At 44.5% G+C, this 16,764-nt stretch overlaps 1 protein-coding gene across 2 annotated transcripts in view; it reads left to right on the top strand.

Annotated features, from left to right (window-relative positions):
• galnt2 (UDP-N-acetyl-alpha-D-galactosamine:polypeptide N-acetylgalactosaminyltransferase 2) overlaps positions 1 to 15,135 on the top strand; it is a 78,881-nt gene extending 63,746 nt beyond the window's left edge. For both annotated transcript variants that reach the window (XM_088610228.1, XM_088610227.1), the window contains exons 7-16: positions 438 to 559; positions 2,131 to 2,218; positions 3,537 to 3,624; positions 4,761 to 4,864; positions 5,578 to 5,704; positions 8,366 to 8,458; positions 9,571 to 9,654; positions 10,346 to 10,472; positions 11,368 to 11,487; positions 12,531 to 15,135. In XM_088610228.1, the coding sequence (XP_088466354.1) occupies positions 438 to 559; positions 2,131 to 2,218; positions 3,537 to 3,624; positions 4,761 to 4,864; positions 5,578 to 5,704; positions 8,366 to 8,458; positions 9,571 to 9,654; positions 10,346 to 10,472; positions 11,368 to 11,487; positions 12,531 to 12,686 (1,109 nt within the window). In that variant the 3' untranslated portion in view covers positions 12,687 to 15,135. The remainder of the gene's footprint in view (positions 1 to 437; positions 560 to 2,130; positions 2,219 to 3,536; positions 3,625 to 4,760; positions 4,865 to 5,577; positions 5,705 to 8,365; positions 8,459 to 9,570; positions 9,655 to 10,345; positions 10,473 to 11,367; positions 11,488 to 12,530) is intronic.
• The last annotated feature ends 1,629 nt before the right edge of the window (positions 15,136 to 16,764 follow it).

Raw genomic sequence — 16,764 nt, 5'->3', positions numbered from 1 at the left:
AGAAGGTTTCAGCAGACTGGCAGGACAGATGACTGTCCAAGATCCAGTCGCCCTCGAGTGACCACACCAGAGCTGGACCGACACATCAGACTGGTCCATCTGAGAGATTGTTTCAGATCTGCCACCCGTTCTGCTGCTGAACCTGCCAGCAGACACAATGTCCGCATCAGTGACAGGACAGTGAGGCTCCATGCTGCTGGTCTTAGAGCAAGGCGACCTGTCAGAGGCCCTCTGCTCACACCTCCTAGACGTCACACCCGACTGGCTTGGGCCAGGCAGGTGCTTGAAGACACTGGAATAAATGGGAGTTTAGGTACTGCTTCCAGGAGACTTGTAGAGTATAAGAGGAACAGCAGCACCAGGCACTGTTCAGCACAGTTGGGCCTGCTGGCCGCAGAGCAGCCTTGAAAGCTGATGGTGGCGCTGTTCCCCTGCAGGGCTCATGAGGTCCAGGGTGAGGGGGGCGGACGCCGCTGTGGCCAAAGTGCTCACCTTCCTGGACAGCCACTGCGAGTGCAACGAACAGTGGCTGGAGCCCCTGCTGGAGAGAGTGGCAGAGGTCAGTACAGCCGCCCAGCCCCGGGTACACGGTCAGGAGATGGGCTGGGCGCCCGGAGATCGCTGCAGATCAGTGACTTCATGGACCAACAGCAACAGCTGCCCGGCCTCCTGTTTGAGATGTAAAATCGAGGTCCAGCTGCTGCACGAGTTACTGATTTGTTCTTGATCTCCTAGATTCTCTAAATCACGTTGGATTAAATTATGTGCTACATGACTGGTTATAGTAACACTGTGTTAATAGGACACTGTTGTCAAGTGCTTGTGTACCACTTTACAGTATTGTTTTTGCTTAGCTAACGAAATGTGCTCAGTTACTTGTTGTACGAAGTCTGCTCAAAGCTGTCAGCCGTGAACTGGGGATAATAAACTGTATCAGCCAACAGAATGGGCACTAACACCTGTCTGCTCACTTTCTTGAGCATTTTCAAAGTGCAATCGTCCAGATTATAATAAAATAGCATTAAATATGTTTGTGTTTAGGCTTCTCGAAAGAAGTGCTTTTAAGATTCCTGTAGACTCACACTTACCGAAGTAAAAAACAAAAACAAATCCATTTATCTACAAGAGAAGACTATACTGCCCAGACAGAAAATAATCAAAGCTTGAAATCCATTGTAGGATAATAATATGTAGCCGAGCTTTTATTTTTTCTTTGACGGTTGGCAAACTTTGCACTTGAGTAGTTGTCGCGCTGCGAGATCTGACGAGCGGAGCCGACAGCCCTTAAAGGACTGGACTCAGGAAGCTGGCAGCAGTTTCCAGTGTGTTGCCAGCGTCGGGAGTCTGCAGTGTGTAAATCTGCGGATTAGACAAACCGTGACGAGCTCCTCTGGAGTGCAGGATGTGCCTCCTGTTTGGTGAGAGCACCTGAACAAACAGGAGCTTACAGCCACCACTTTTTAATTCAGGCATCAAAAGCAACCTTAAGTACCATAAATAACGAATTACTGAAAGAGGAGATGATGTTGAAAGAATGTTATTTAAAATAAAGGATGCTTCAGCCACATACTGTTTCCTCCTATACTTTAATACAAAAAATAATTTCGTTATACCATCTACCTGTGTATGAGTATCTTTGAACTTGAAAAGAAAATTAACATTCTTCTTGTGAAATTGTTTGCACAGCTCAGCAGGGCACTAAGATGTCATTTTTATATTTAAATACTTTTAAAAGCCTCGTTTGCGTCTTATTTTGGGGGTATTTCTGTTCAGATCCTTCTTGTGTTCTTTGTTTTCATTCTGGAGGTCAATTTTGCCCTAAGAGGCAGTTGTGAGCGGAGGTTGTTTTTTTCAAACCCCATTAATACAAGCAAAGATAAGAAGTGGCCCTTATGAGTCCACAGAATGCTTGAGTTCCTGTGGACCTGAGGCACATTTGCAAACAAAATAGCTCAATCTCAAGAACATCAGGTGAGTAGGCTTGGTATGTGAAAACAAATAAGGAAACTGAGATGCACAGTAGGCACTGAGATTGTTTTTTTAATGGACAGCTGTAAAACATTCTGTCAGCCACTTTCATATCTCTGCTTCCATTCATGGTTCATTTATCAGCTCTCATCTCTTTCACAGGACAGAACTCGAGTTGTGTCCCCCATTATCGATGTCATCAATATGGATAACTTCCAGTACGTAGGGGCTTCAGCAGACCTCAAGGGTGGTGAGTTGTTCCTGCCAAGAGCTTTGCTGTGTTCAGAAATACTGTCTCACTCTCAAGAGCTGCTGTCATGTGTGTTGCGATGGAGAGACGACCGTGGAGTGGCCAACACCATGTCCACTGTTGCGTATATGGTGCCCTCTGGAGTTCCTGCACCAGTGCCTGCTCACTGATCGTGCTGGAGAGAAACTCTTGAGACAGACTCCTTTGCGTGTCTAGAAAGAAGAATGGATCCTTCAAAATGACAGCAAGGAAGGCACTGGTCTGCAGAAGCAGCCCAGGCCCTGGAGGAGAGCTTGCAAAATCGTCAACCTGGGAGTTTTTCCACTGGTTTTGTCGCCTCTGAACATTTCAGACCTGCTTGTTTTTTGGTGGTGCCCTTGTGAAAAAGCACAAACAGGGGCTAAGGACAACAGTGAGGGTGAGGAAGGTGAGCAGCTTGAGTCCACAGGGGAATGAGGGATTTGACTTGATGAGCAGTCTGAAAGAGAAATGGGTTTGGTAGCTGTGTCATTACTTGACCCTCAACCACTTCAGATAGTTTCCAACAACCCCACTGGATGAAAGGGACAAATCGTGGGAGTCATCCTTCCTACTCCCTTGGACATTTTGAAACCAAAGAGATTTTCTCAAATCAGCCTGAAGCGGGAACTAGTTTAAAGCTAAGAAACCATATCAAGAATCAAGTCTGAATTGCTTTAAGGCTGTCACTATACAAATTATTTTATTCTGCTGGTATCTGTAATAACATGCCCTTTCTCAAAGTGTCTGGGTCATAATGGGACTCACGGTCATGCACACACGGTCAGGATGTACCCGAGGCCCGTGCTGATGTCCAGTGTCCCTTTCCTGCAGGTCTGAGACGTGAGACATTCACTGGCCACAGCAGTGGACGGGGTTAACGTTGGAACTCTTTATTATACAGGAAGCCTATTTTGGGAGTAAATGCACTGGATATATGGGAACAGTTACAAACTCTAACAAAACAAACCGGTATTATGAAGTCACGCAGATGTACAAGATAGAGAAAAGATAAAAAAAAAAAGGTTTGAAACTTTAGACCGGTGCTTGCAAATGCAGTAAAATTATTCACCCGGGCATTACCTGAAAGATTCAGGAGAAAGCTTTCAGTCTGTTCCGATGTAAAGCTTGGTTCCACACCTTGATGTTTCTCCTCTTTAGATCTTTCTAAAAGAGGAAAGAGCTTGGATGAATCCACTCGGACACACGGAAGGTTTGGGAGGGTGGGGCTGGAAAGTACTCTTGTATGTTGAGTGCTCCTCACAGTTGGCCAATCGCATTGCCTTATTTCGGCCCGCAGGGTTTGACTGGAACCTGGTGTTCAAGTGGGATTACATGACGCTGGAGCAGCGGAGAGCTCGCCAGGGGAACCCCATCGCTCCCATCAAGTAACATCTCCGTTTGCCGTCTGTGTTTGTCTTCAGTTTTATCTGCGGGTCTTTCAGACTCGGAGCTCATCTGTGTTGTGATCATTTCTGTCTTGTCATACGTCTATTAGTAACGTAACACGTTTCCAAAGGAATAAGGGACAGTATTTCCGACGTTCTCCTTCAGCCTCTGCCTTTGCATTCCCTTTTAAAGCCCACAAACAGGAAGAGACCCTCCTGTAAGCAGTCTCATGCCTCGCAGTGATACAATTTCCAAAGATGCTGTTTTCCACCACATGTAACAGGAAGTAGAGGGGCAGTGCCACAGAGTCATACAGCAGAACTTGGCCTTGGGAGTTCAGCTTTGGACTGGGTTTGAGTCAGGGGCGGAGTTGGGACTCCTGCACACCTGGACAGCCAATCCTGATTACAGCCTGCTGCAGATAATGATCTGGGTTGACACCTTGCATCTATAACCTAAATTACAGAGCTCCAGTAATGCAATACAGGGGCAATTGTTGCAGATCTCTCTGTGTTCTTATTATTTAAAAACAACAATCAAGTCTTAAGCTGAAAATTGCTTTTTGCCTGTAGATGGCAGCCTAGACTTAATTTTCTAACTAGAATATTGCAAGGATGTATTAGTTTCTCTCTTTCTCTAACACTACTGAAGACTCCTTAATGCCAGGGGTTAATTAAACAAGAAAATGGCGAGAGTTAGAAAGAAAATCTTTCTGCTGTAGTACTCTGTGTGACGGTAGTAAAATATGAATCGGGGATACATCTGGACTATTTTGCCCTTTCCTTAGTGCAAGTCAAGGGCTTGATCTTATGTGGGATTTGTGGCTGAAGCCAGTCCCAGAGGCTTTATAAGGAAGTGGTCTACCCAAGGCATGGCTGTCCCCGTGTTTCATACAGGCTGTGTGGACTGGTGCCCTGTCTTCCAGAAAATATAGATGTCATTTACACAGTGCCGGCCTTGTTATAGGAAGATTGCATTCTGTGGTGGCTGTTTAATCATTGTTGACCCTCTTTATCCTGCTGTTCTTTATACCACCTCCTTAATCACGCCAGTTTTTCTTGTCCCATTTAGTTCCTCAGAAGACTTGGTGACACATTGAGACAACTGATGTGTTTTTTTTTCCACTTTTTTTTAGAACACCCATGATCGCCGGAGGCCTCTTCGTCATGGATAAAGACTACTTCGAGGAGCTGGGAAAATACGACATGATGATGGACGTCTGGGGTGGCGAAAATTTAGGTTAGAAGATCCACAGTGGGGGGAAAAAATATTTTATCTCACAACCAAAAGCGTCGTTCTTCTACTTATTGAGATTAATACTTAAACACTTGAGGCCTTCTGGACTCTCCACTCAAAGCGCTTTACAGGTAATGGGGACTCCCCTTCACCACCACCAGTGTGCAGCCCCACCTGGATGATGCGACGGCAGCCACTGTGCGCCAGTACACTCCCTGCACACCAGCTCTCAGTGGGAAGAAGAATAGAGTAATGAAGCCAGTTCATAGATGTGGGTTATTAGGAGGTCATGATTGGTAAAGGCTAATGGGAAATTTGGCCAGGACGCTGGGGTTACACCCCTACTCTTTTCGAGAAACGCTCTGGGAGTTTTAATGACCATAGAAAGTCAGGACCTCAGTGTTACTTCTCATCTGAAGGACGACGCCTTTCTACAGTATAGTGTCCCTGTCACTATACTAGGGCATTAGGATCCACGCAGACTGCAGGGTGAGCGCCCCCTACTGGCCCCACTAACACCTCTTCCAGCAGCAGCCTTAGTTTTTCTCGAGAGTCTCCCATCCAGGTATTCACCAGCCTCACACGTGCTGGGCTTCAGTAGGTTGTCAGTTGTGATTGATAAAAAACACTGATGTCCTTTTAAAGTGAAATTCCCTAATACAGCTGTGGTCTTCCTGTTGCTGGTACCATGCCGTTTGGTGCCTGTGTCATTACAGAGATCTCCTTCCGAGTGTGGCAGTGTGGGGGCAGTCTGGAAATCATTCCGTGCAGCCGAGTGGGACATGTCTTTCGCAAACAGCACCCTTATACCTTCCCTGGGGGCAGTGGCACGGTGTTTGCCAGGTCAGCATTTATGAACTTAGAATTGGTCGTCCAGTCGTAAGTAGAGTGAATGAATGTTTCTCAAAGCGTTGTAATGTATACCTCCCCGCTTACCAGTGACACAGCGATAGGATTTCTGTATCTCTGCAGAGATTAAATGTAAAGAAGAGATTAGAATTGGAGATTACTGCGGAGATTAAGAAGTTTAAAGGTGATTACAGTTTTTGACATTGGCATACAATCAGCCCTTACCTGGAGTTTTTTTGTGGCTGTTTGTTTTAATGCGACTGTATTTTGCCAGATTTTCCCAGTCTGTTAGCTGCATGCTAGAGGTGCCAGTATTCTTGCTTTTATTCAGGCTGGTTAGTTCTGAAGGTCTGTTTCTGGGATAGCGCTTCCTGTCTGCCTTGTGGTTCAAGGTCTGTACATCCCTCGTTTTGCGGGGGAGTGTTTGTGAAACTGCGAGTTGCGGAAAAAAACCCTTGTTTCTGTGGAGAAGTCTCCTGCAGACTTGCCACCTGCTCCTCCCACGGTTCCCCAGGAGTGAAACTGTGCCCCTTCCTTTGAGTCCATAAGTACCAACCTCTTGTCCCTGGTTCAGATGTGCCCTCTGTAGGCACAGTATCTGTTGCCAGTGGGGTCTCCCCCTCGGAGAAAAGCTCGCCTGGAAATTCTGAGCCGAAGCTCAGTATAACTGTCGGGCTAGCTCTGTCGGTAGAGCATGAGACTCTGTTCTCAAGGTAGTGGGTTTGTGTCCCACGTCGGGCGCCAGGTCCTCCATGTTGGAGGTTGGGCACAAGGCTAACAGCCCCGTCCCGTAAAAAACTAATGTTACTGAACCAGCAACAGGATGTTACTGCCCCTACTGGAAGGCATGACAGGCAAACATCCACATCCATCAGTATAAGCATATTTGCCGTGTGAAGCAAGTGGACATTGTCAAACCAGCCGACAAACTCCACTCAGATCCCTAGTATTCACGTGGTTTAGTCTGGGTCCCCTGAAGTCCTGAAATATCCTGATAGTACTGCCGGAATTTCCCACTGGTCCCCTTGAAAGCCCAGTGCGCACCCCTGTTGCAACAAGGGTCTGAAATCATCAGATAGGGCAACATTTTCCAAGTATTTCATAGTACTAGAAGACGTATTATAAAAGTTTATTTTATTCTTGTGTGAATCTTGATTTTGTTTTCAAAGAAGTGTCGTTTTAAACCACAATTACGGTAGTCAGCGTTGCAAAAGAAACCAGTATTGACTGTGAACCTCGGATGCTTCTCTGAAATACAGCTTCTCCAAACTGAATACAGTGCGCTAGTGTGGTAGATTTCAAGATAAGATTTTAAGCAGTAGTTACATTTTAGCCCCCGAAACAGAAGCAATATAATTCCACCAGTTAAAATGATGGATGTCCATGCTGATATTTTTCCACGGCTCTAACATATAACTGAGTAACTCGTTGTCCAGCAACTATCTGAGGATCAAATGAAACTAAACAGATCTTCCCCTCAAAAGAACAGGCCATGAGCTACTGATTTGCAATCACTCTTTTCCAAGGCAAAAAAGGTTAAAAAGAAATATAGCCTGAACAGATACACCAATACTAACTGAAATTTGAGTTGGCAGAATCTGGTTCCAAAGTCTCTTTACTTGCTGAGGTTTTTATGGAGTGGTCTTACAATTTGGGATGTTTTTTTTTAATTCACCTCTTACCCTGTGCTTCTGTGGCTCATTGTGTCTGTGGTGTATAACTTGCAGCAATACTGTATATACAGGGTCCACTGGAACAGCCAGGTGCACTTTATAAACAGGTTTTGATGTGCTGCAGGGACAGGAATTCCCAGTCAGTCTGGAGAAGTTGTATAATTCCGAACACCTAATTACTTCTTTTTGAAAAACATGGTTATTAAAATATATCCAGCTGTACAGTTTGCAAGTCAATTGCTACACCTCCCTGAGGCGGCAAAATAAGTGGTCTTGATGTCGAGATCTTACAAATGCAGCAAAACACCCAAAACACGATAGTACAGGCACAGGTGTGTGCAGATCAGTAGCTTGCTTATTTGCATTATGTATGGCCTGACTGGAATGTCAGATGCCTGTGGCTGGAAGGTTGCCGGTTCAAATCCCACGGCCGGCAGAGGAATCCTACTCCGTTGGGCCCCTGAGCAAGGCCCAACTGCTCCAGGGGCGCTGTGCAAATGACTGATCCTGCGTTCTGACCCCAAGCGTCTCTCCCAGTCTGTGTGTCTCATGGAGAGCAAGCTGGGGTATGCAAAAAGACGAATTCCTATTGCAAGAAATTGTATAGAGCTAATAAAGTGATCTTATCTTACCTTTCTTATCTTATTCCTGTTCATGTTTGCAATTTAGGACTTGGGGCTTAAATCATGTTGTGTTCCTCGATGCCCCTTTTTTAGCATTAGACAGTGTGAGATTGGAATTGGGAGCTTATTTTGTGTGTCGAAGAGCAAAGTGCACCCCAGGGAGTGAGGTACAGTCCCTTTCTGGTTCTTGGAGAACATGGATTCTCTTACTGGGGAACGGACGTGATGGGACCACTCCTAAAAATCTTTAAAGTGGCAGCAGACTTTCGCTCGAGTCACAAACAATCTCACAGTACCCTCCCACAAACTGATCCCTTCGAGGCTGGTAAAATAGATTATTCCCGTTTTTTTTTTTTAAGGAACACTCGAAGGGCTGCAGAGGTGTGGATGGACGAATTTAAGAATTTCTACTATGCTGCTGTGCCTTCTGCTCGGAACGTCCCATATGGCAAGTAAGTGATTCCGGGAGTCGCGCCCCAACGCTGTGGATAACAGAGTGGACCAAAGTTAGCAGGACTTGTTCTTCCTGGTTGACGCTGGATTGAACAGCTGGAGTAGGGAGCCGTGTCAGCATGCGTAGGCTGCAAAGGAACAAGCAAAGGTGTCTTCCCCGCTGAAAAGAGAACAAAAGAAACGCAACGTTTTGGCTGTGGGGCCTACTTCAGCTGTGGGAGTCAGTTTCTAATGCAAACGTGCATCCCATTCCCAACTGAATCCCAAATGGAAAACGGGATTTCATGGGAGCTTATGCCTGCTTGGTTTGGTGCACCTGAGAAGGAGCCGTTTCAAATCTCCTCTCCGTAGGCTCAGTATCTGTTATTGCCCATGTCTTCCCCTCTGAGCAAAAGCCTGCCCGGAATTTTTGTGCCAAAGCTCAATATTACTGCCTTTTCTGTGTGAAGCTAGTGAACATTGATAACCCAGCCCACAAAACTCCACTCGTGCCCCTAGCATTCTTGTGGTTTACTGTGGGTTGCCTGCAGTGCTGAAATGTCCTAACGGTACTGCCTGAAGTTTTGACTATCCTTTGCATATCTAAACTAGATCCAGATACTCTCTTCCATCACTGTAGTTGCTCAGCTCAACAACTCCACTGCTTTGGTCATGAGAATGTATTAATCGAAACCAGCTAACATGAACAAGTGTTCAGTTAACTTAATGGAGGCGTCGCTATCAAATAAGACCATAAAAAATGCTTCATAAAATAGTCCTTGTTTTGGACACAGACTGCCTATATTTAAGTTCATTCAACTAATAAAATAAAAGGAAAGATAAAATCAATGTGTTATTACTCATTTATAAATTGTAATTAATTATATGTAATATCTTCCTGGTCATTGCTGAAGCAGGACTGTAAAGGCAGTGAAAGAGGTATGGTGGAGTTGCTTTCTGATGTTGGCTCTTACTAAGTCCCAGTTTCAGCTCCTATTTAGTTTCTTTTCTTCAGTGGTGTGCCAGGAGATTTGTGTTGCTGTTAACTCGTCGAAACTGGACTGCGCAAAGAAGGAAATAAAATCCCATCTTTTTTTCTTTCCTCTCGCTGCGACTTGTGCCTTCCCCCCAGCATTCAGAGCCGAATGGAAATGAAAAAGAGGCTCGCCTGCAAACCTTTCAAGTGGTACCTGGAGAATGTGTATCCTGAGCTGAGGTGAGTGAGCCAAGTCACAGAGTCGGTTTGCACATGGTTTTACACTCTACCACACAGGTCAACATCTCATTTTATAAGCATCAGCCTGACAGTGTGTAGATAGCAGAAGGAGAAACCCTGTTTTTTAAGCCACTGGTGTTTGTTTTAATTGATTTCTCATGCATGGCAGAGAGGGAGAGCTGGATGAGATGGACTCGCTCCCTCAGGCTCAGCCTTGCTAAGAGACCATTCACTGTCCATTCTGACAGAGAATGGCAAATCACAGACTTGTGACCTCAGGTGCTGCAGATTTTCTCAATACAGTATTTACTGCTTTGGGATGTATTGCCCAACTATGCTGTAACGGAGAGCATAAGCACACTCTCGGCAAAAGCTCAACAAAGCCAAAAATAGAGGCAATTGCAGCCGGAAACATTGTACAAATCAATTAGCCATCTCTCCTGTCTGCTTTAAACCTCCAAGATGTGCCGTCTTTTGGCTGTTCTCCCCTTCGCTGTAAATCCTGGAATTAAGGGAATGTCGTCTTCTATCTGCTTCTCAGCACACTAGTGCCATCTGCTGGCCCTGGCCTGTCTCCACAGTGCCTGTGGGGGCACTGCAGCCTCTTTGAATGTGTTACTGTGCTCCAGGGCACTCACGAGGGTTTTACTGAAATGAGCCTTTCTGACTGCCTGTGTGATGCGTTTACCAGGGTACCAGACCACCAGGACATTGCGTTTGGAGCCCTACAGCAGGGCAGCAACTGTTTGGACACCCTGGGGCATTTTGCAGACGGTGTTGTTGGAGTGTACGAGTGCCACAATGCTGGAGGCAACCAGGTGCAGTGCAGAGTTTTTACAACCTGGAGTAGCTTCTGTAGTTTTATTTCACACGTTCTTCTTGCATTTGACCTTCAGATCAACCCTTCAGACATAGAGATGTGCAGCAGTAGCAAAGTGGATGTGTTTTCTACTGAAATATAGTAAAAACTCGCCCAATAAATGAATAAAATCAATGTATGGAAATTTGGATGAGGTCTTCTAAAAGAGGGTGGCTTTTGAAAGGGCCACACTGCGAGCTGAGTAACTGTAGTAAATCATTTTAATGTGTGTCATTCTCATAAAAACACTTGACTATGACTCACAAGGTTGTGGTCTTTTCAATAAAGATAAATCATCATTTAAATTGTAATGTCTGGTGGGACACTGCTGTTTCACCCTTGAGAAAGGTACTTCATCCGAATTTCTCCAGTAAAATTTCCAACTGTATAAATGGGTGCAAATAGACATTTGCTTTGGATAAAAGCAAAATAAAAGAAGCAATTTTTGGAGGGGTAACTAAGTTATATTAAATAAATCCACTGAATAAATTAATATTTGTAATTGTACAAAGTATACAATGGTTACTTAAGCAAATAGTTCAGGTAACTGATGAAATATTTAGTTCATATATAAACTTAAGACCTTATATTTAGAAGCATTCCTTGTGTGTACTGGTGAAACTAGTTAGTTCTTTTTAGATCACTTGTCGTCATTTATGTCTGCTGTCACTGATCCATCTGATAAGCTGATGTTCATTGATGAGGGCAGTTTCGAAGTTTACTACAATAGCCATGCATGTCCCATCGCCAGGGACAGCACCTCAGTCCTGTCGAGTCCCTCCTTTATTTTCCAGGGGACTTTCAAGGCGGAGTGTGTAGCGGAATCATGCTTTTCTCTGCTGTGTTCCCTCCAGGAATGGGCCCTGACAAAGGATAAATCTGTCAAGCACATGGATCTGTGCCTGACGGTGGTTGACCGGGCTGCAGGATCGCAAATCAAGCTGCAGGGGTGCCGAGAGAACGACAGCAGGCAGGTGAGCTTAAAGGGCACACAGTTCTGAGGTAACATGGAGGTGATGGGGATTTTCATTCGGTAGAAACATTCTGAAGTAACATGGGGGTGATGGGGTTTCTCGTTCAGTAGAAAAGTTCTGAGGTAACGTGGGGGTGATGGGGTTTCTCGTTCAGTAGAGAAGTTCTGAGGTAACGTGGGGGTGATGAGGTTTCACATTCAGTAGAAAAATTCTGAGGTAACATGGGGGTGATGGGGTTTCTTGTTCAGTAGAAACGATCTGAAGTAACGTGGGGGCGATGGGTTTCTTGTTCAGTAGAAACATTCTGAAGTAACGTGGGGGTGATGGGGTTTCGCGTTCAGTAGAAAAGATCTGGGGTAATCTGGGGGTGAGGGGGTTTCTCGTTCAGTTGACAATTCAACCATAAGAGCATGGGACTGAACAAGACTCAGAGCAAGATTTGAGTTTGAAGCGCACACTGAAGGTTGCTCATACATTGCTAGCTACACTTTTCATGTATGAACATAAGAATAGTTGCCCAGTTGTTTCTTGGAAGAAACCAGAGAACTGGCTTCAGCAGCATGTCCAGGTAGTGTGTTCCACTACCCGGAAAAGCAAGTGCCTCCTGGTCTTGGTTTCCAATGCCCTTCCATGTAGTTTCCACTGAGACAGGTATCTGCTCTCAGCTTCCACAAACCACAAACCTGTTCAGCCAACCCTTTGGCTGAAATGTTGTCTCCATGCTAAAATAAAACTGATTCGCCTGCCAGAGTGAAGCTGAGGAGCCCTTAAGACTCTGTGTGATACTGTCCCGGAGACAGAACTTGCAAAGAAATGCTGTGGGGGAGGGGTTCATAAACATGCATTAAAAAATGACTGTAGCTGTATTTTAGTTTCAACTGCAACTTTCCAGTTAGGAAATGTAAGCTGTGTTATTCTGTTCTCCAGCAAGCAGGCTTATAGAGAAATCTCTCTCCCTGGTGCAGCTCCTACAGAGCAGTGCATCATGGGAGGAGGAGGTGTGGCGTGTGGCGATTAACGCTGGCGCTGTGGTTTTCTTTCAGAAATGGGAGCAGATTGAAAACAACTCCAAGCTGAGGCACGTGGGCAGTAACCTGTGTCTGGACAGCCGCAGTGCCCGGAGTGGGGGGCTGACCGTGGAGGTGTGCAGTCCATCCCTCACACAGCAGTGGAAGTTCACGTTGAACCTGCAGCAGTAAAGAGGCCGCGGAGCAAGAAAATCCTCTCAAATCCAGCACATACTAAAGAGAGAGACGCAAGGAAATTGAGCTGAAAGAAGAATAATAAGGACAGAGAGAAAGAGATGATCTCCATCTCACTATATACCTCAGTGTTTCATCCTGGCCCAGCGTTGGAACTAAACCCTTTTTTTGACGCCAGTGGAATTGGAAGGGTTTTCCCTGCATTTCGCTGAATATCTCTGCATTCCCAGTGGATATTAATTTTGATTTCATTTTTAATTCCTCATCCTGTAGAATGTAAAGACGTTATAGAGTCCCTTACCTTATCAGGCTGTGCCTCTTTGGAAAAGTGGCGAAGCAGTCGGTCAAGACTACGTTTTTGAACTGCTGAGGGGAAGCAGATCCTGACTCCCAGCACCTCCTTTCGGCAGAAGAAACTGGTGCCCGAGTCGGGTGTTTTTTTTTTCCAAACTGCTGGAGAAATACCTGTTCTATTTTCTATGATGTAATATCCGAAATATTTCTATTTCTATTTGAGAGTCTGAATCATACTGTAGGAATCAAGGTTTTCGATACGGAAAAAAACGATACGCTGAAGAGGCCTCCAACACAAACTGGGAGCAGAGTTATTGAAACAGGTGATTTGTTGCTGCTGGACCTGTGTGGACTGTAGCACTGGATGCTACTGTTCTTCAGTATTTAACTTACCCCCTTTGCCCTGTGTGGTAATCTGGAAAAAAACAATAGATAGGCGCTCTTTTATTTTTGTAAACCTCAAAAGAGCGAAGAAAGGTCTGTCATGCTCTGTGTGTTTTCTTTCAGCGACATTGAAGAAACAGTAATAACGCTAAGAAGAACGATCAAAGCCAACCAAATTGAGTTTCACCTTCTGTAAAATATTCTAGCTGTATTTCTGGTTTTGGTGTATGTAAAGAGCCCCACCTTCTCGGTCCGTTCCTTGTTTCCCTCTAAGATGCACCTTTAGTTTGTCACCTGCGCCCAAGGTTGTGGGCTGAGCTTTATAGGGCAGGAAGGAGGCTGGGTCAGCACGTAGGAAAAAGGAGATGTGACACAGGCGTGCGTTCAGCTGGGCTGGTCTCTGTTTCAGTTGGTTTTCCAGCAACGCGCAGGTTTGAGAAACTCAAATTCGGCCATGTTTGTCTTTCAAAGTTAAATCCTTGCACCACATCAGTTCTCTTCAGAGTTGAACTTACCTGGTCATGGTCCGGGGAAGCTGGCAGGAAAAGGCTGTAAGGAAACTGTACCAAGCAGTCAAGGGATGGTTATTTCACTGCACGTTCTTTTGTGTTATGATTGACCATTTTAAGTCCCAGTTATTATGATTTTTATTTTTTTCTGATTTCTTAAAAACAGAGGTAATTGCCTTTCGAGATGCCCATCACATGTGAAATGTGCTTCATGTGCGTCAGCAAAGTATTCCAAAGACTATGAAAGGAAGGCAAAGAAGGGGCTACCATCTCTTAAGTCAGTCCTGCACATACAAAGACTGAAAAAAGCAATAAGATACCCTGATGTGGCTCTTATGCCTACAGGCTGCGCACATGTACTTAATAACATCTAAAAGCCGTCAAACCGTTGCAGCAGATTTAGTCTTCTTGACTCCAGAGATTAGCAGGAAATGTGGCCATTTTGCATGTGAGAAACTGTAGCTGCACATTGCACAAAAAGGGGTGCCTGTAGGTCTGGAGTTGATTGAGAACGGCCTTCTTGTCTGAAGAGTGAACATCTTTAACACCAGCCAGCGTGTCAAAGAGAAATGCACTTGCAGAGCATGGAGGAAAAAGTCATTCATATGTAACCCTTGTCATAACTGTGACAGCACATGGTGCTTCATAGCAGAACGGAGAGCAAGACTCATCAGATGTCCTTTGAGAATCTAGAAGTGGTTGAATCGAGCCTTTTTTGTAAGATAGTTCTAAAACAATTCTTTAGTTCATTTTAAGGAAAGTGGGATGGGGGCGGGGAAGAATGGAAAAACAACTACTTTAATACTTTTTAATTGGATGAAATGTTTACATAGCACAGTGTGCCAAAGTTATTTACTGTTTCATTTACAATGTCAATGGATTTGTACTTTAATTTAGAAAAAAATGCACCTGGTAGTATAAGATAAAAAAAAATATATGAACCCATTGTGAAATGACAGTAAGCCTCCTTACTTCATCTGTTACAAATCCTCTGGTAATTGATAGTCCCAATCAATTGAAGTCCTACTAATCATCATGTAAAAGTCACTTTTTCTGAGAGTGGGGGTGGGCAGGGGAGTGGGTACAACACAACATCTGTAAATCAAGCCATGTGGTACAGCAACTGGTTTATAAAAATAAAATGATGATAGTTGGTCTACTGTATAGAGCTTGTAATTGTTCAATGTTTTATAGATATGGCGAAAAAACAACTTTGGACGAGAAAAAGATTAACTTAAATAAATCTGTTTATACATAAAGGGAAGTCTTAAATTTTCATCTTTCTTCATTTCCTTTTCACTGATGTTCTGTGCACTCAAGGGTTATGTGTAAGTGTTTTCACAAGGGACCTGTAACAGCACTAGTAGCTAGATCTGGAGGGTTAACACTGGGTTAGGCTGGAGGAGAGCATTCTAGAGAGAAAAGGTTTTACATCATTTACAAGGTTATTAAAGACATCAGCTTGCTGACGGCTGAGGCTGATTCCTGTCTATAAAACAGCTCAGCACACAACGCCTAAGTGCAGAATATTGTGGTAAAGTCTTGCGGCCAGACAACGTGGGTTAAATGGTACTGTCTGGGGGTAAGCCTGAGATATGGCGAGGGAGGTTCTAACAACTGGAACAATTTATCGACTGCTGTTGGGCCAGGAGTAGTAAATATCGCAGGTCTGGCTTCCAGTCAAGCCGGATTATTCAATTCAAATCAGTTTATTTTTCTATAACGCCTTTCACAACAAGGCTGCCCCAAGGCGCTTAAGAGAGCAAGTGACCATACATGTTGTGAATACAGAATGGAAAAGACCAGAAGACAACGGAGGAGAGGAACCAAAAACTCTTTAGTAAGGAGAAAAGAAAACCTCTAGAGGTCCAAGGTCAGCTGGCTGCCCAACCTCTTTGGGCATGCGAACGTTATACAATTGAAAAAATCAAATGGATTAGTGGGTTGGATTAGGACATGAGTGAAAAGGGAATCCGAATGACCCATAGGTTTCGGACTACACTGAGGTTGGGAAAGTCCCGTCTTTCCCCGGTATTAACCTTCTTACCTCAGTAGGAGGATCTGCTACATGACTGCTTCATTTTTAATTGGGATGAGGATATGGATAGCCATCCATCATTGACACTTTTCCTCAGTTACACCTGTATGTTTGAATCCTTCATCTAATCAAATGAGTCAGTTGAGATTCAACTCCAGATAACCAGAATGTCCTGCAGACTTCCTGATTATACCACAGGTGTGTTCCTGGACACACGAGAGTGAAGGGTCAAGTTTGGAGTATGGAGACCTCCCTATCACACCCCTCTTCTGCTTTAAAGACCCACCCTGGTCAGGAGCTGAAGCTGTGCTGCAGAAGGGAGAGATGAATCCTGCACTGGTCCACACTGGGTCTTTCACACTGGCTTCTGTGACATAAGTTTCTCTCAAGGTCTCAGCTGCACAGACATCTGCCTCATCACTGGGACAGATTATCATCATCCAATACACTTAAAACATCTTGTTTAAGAGACCCTCCTTCATCCCATATAAATAACACTGGATATTAAACTGTGTATTTAATTCTTTCACTGCTGTTAATTAGTTTGTGATTCCTAAGAAATAGTGTACTATGGTACACATGAACCAATCAAGAACTATCCCTGTTAAAATTCACTTAAATAATATTGTTTTGGAAATTCAAAAAATCATTCCTGGAAAAGCAATTTCTGGAACGTTTCAAAAGATCTTGTTGCATTAAATTGCTCTTCCATATTTCTGTCTAATTGAACATCTCATCTCATTCTGGCTCCTTTGTTTCGGCTGCGACACTTGGCTTTTCTCTCTTCGTTTGTGCTGCTTTTGCATCCTGAACTTGCTGGATACTTGCCGTCGCTGTTTTTCTGCTCTCG

The sequence above is a fragment of the Lepisosteus platostomus genome, chromosome 17 (assembly GCF_059453375.1).
Source record: "Lepisosteus platostomus isolate fLepPlt1 chromosome 17, fLepPlt1.hap1, whole genome shotgun sequence".
Lineage (NCBI taxonomy): Eukaryota > Metazoa > Chordata > Actinopteri > Semionotiformes > Lepisosteidae > Lepisosteus > Lepisosteus platostomus.
The sequence above is the reverse complement of the archived record's forward strand: the minus strand, read 5'-3'. Positions and strand labels throughout refer to the sequence as shown.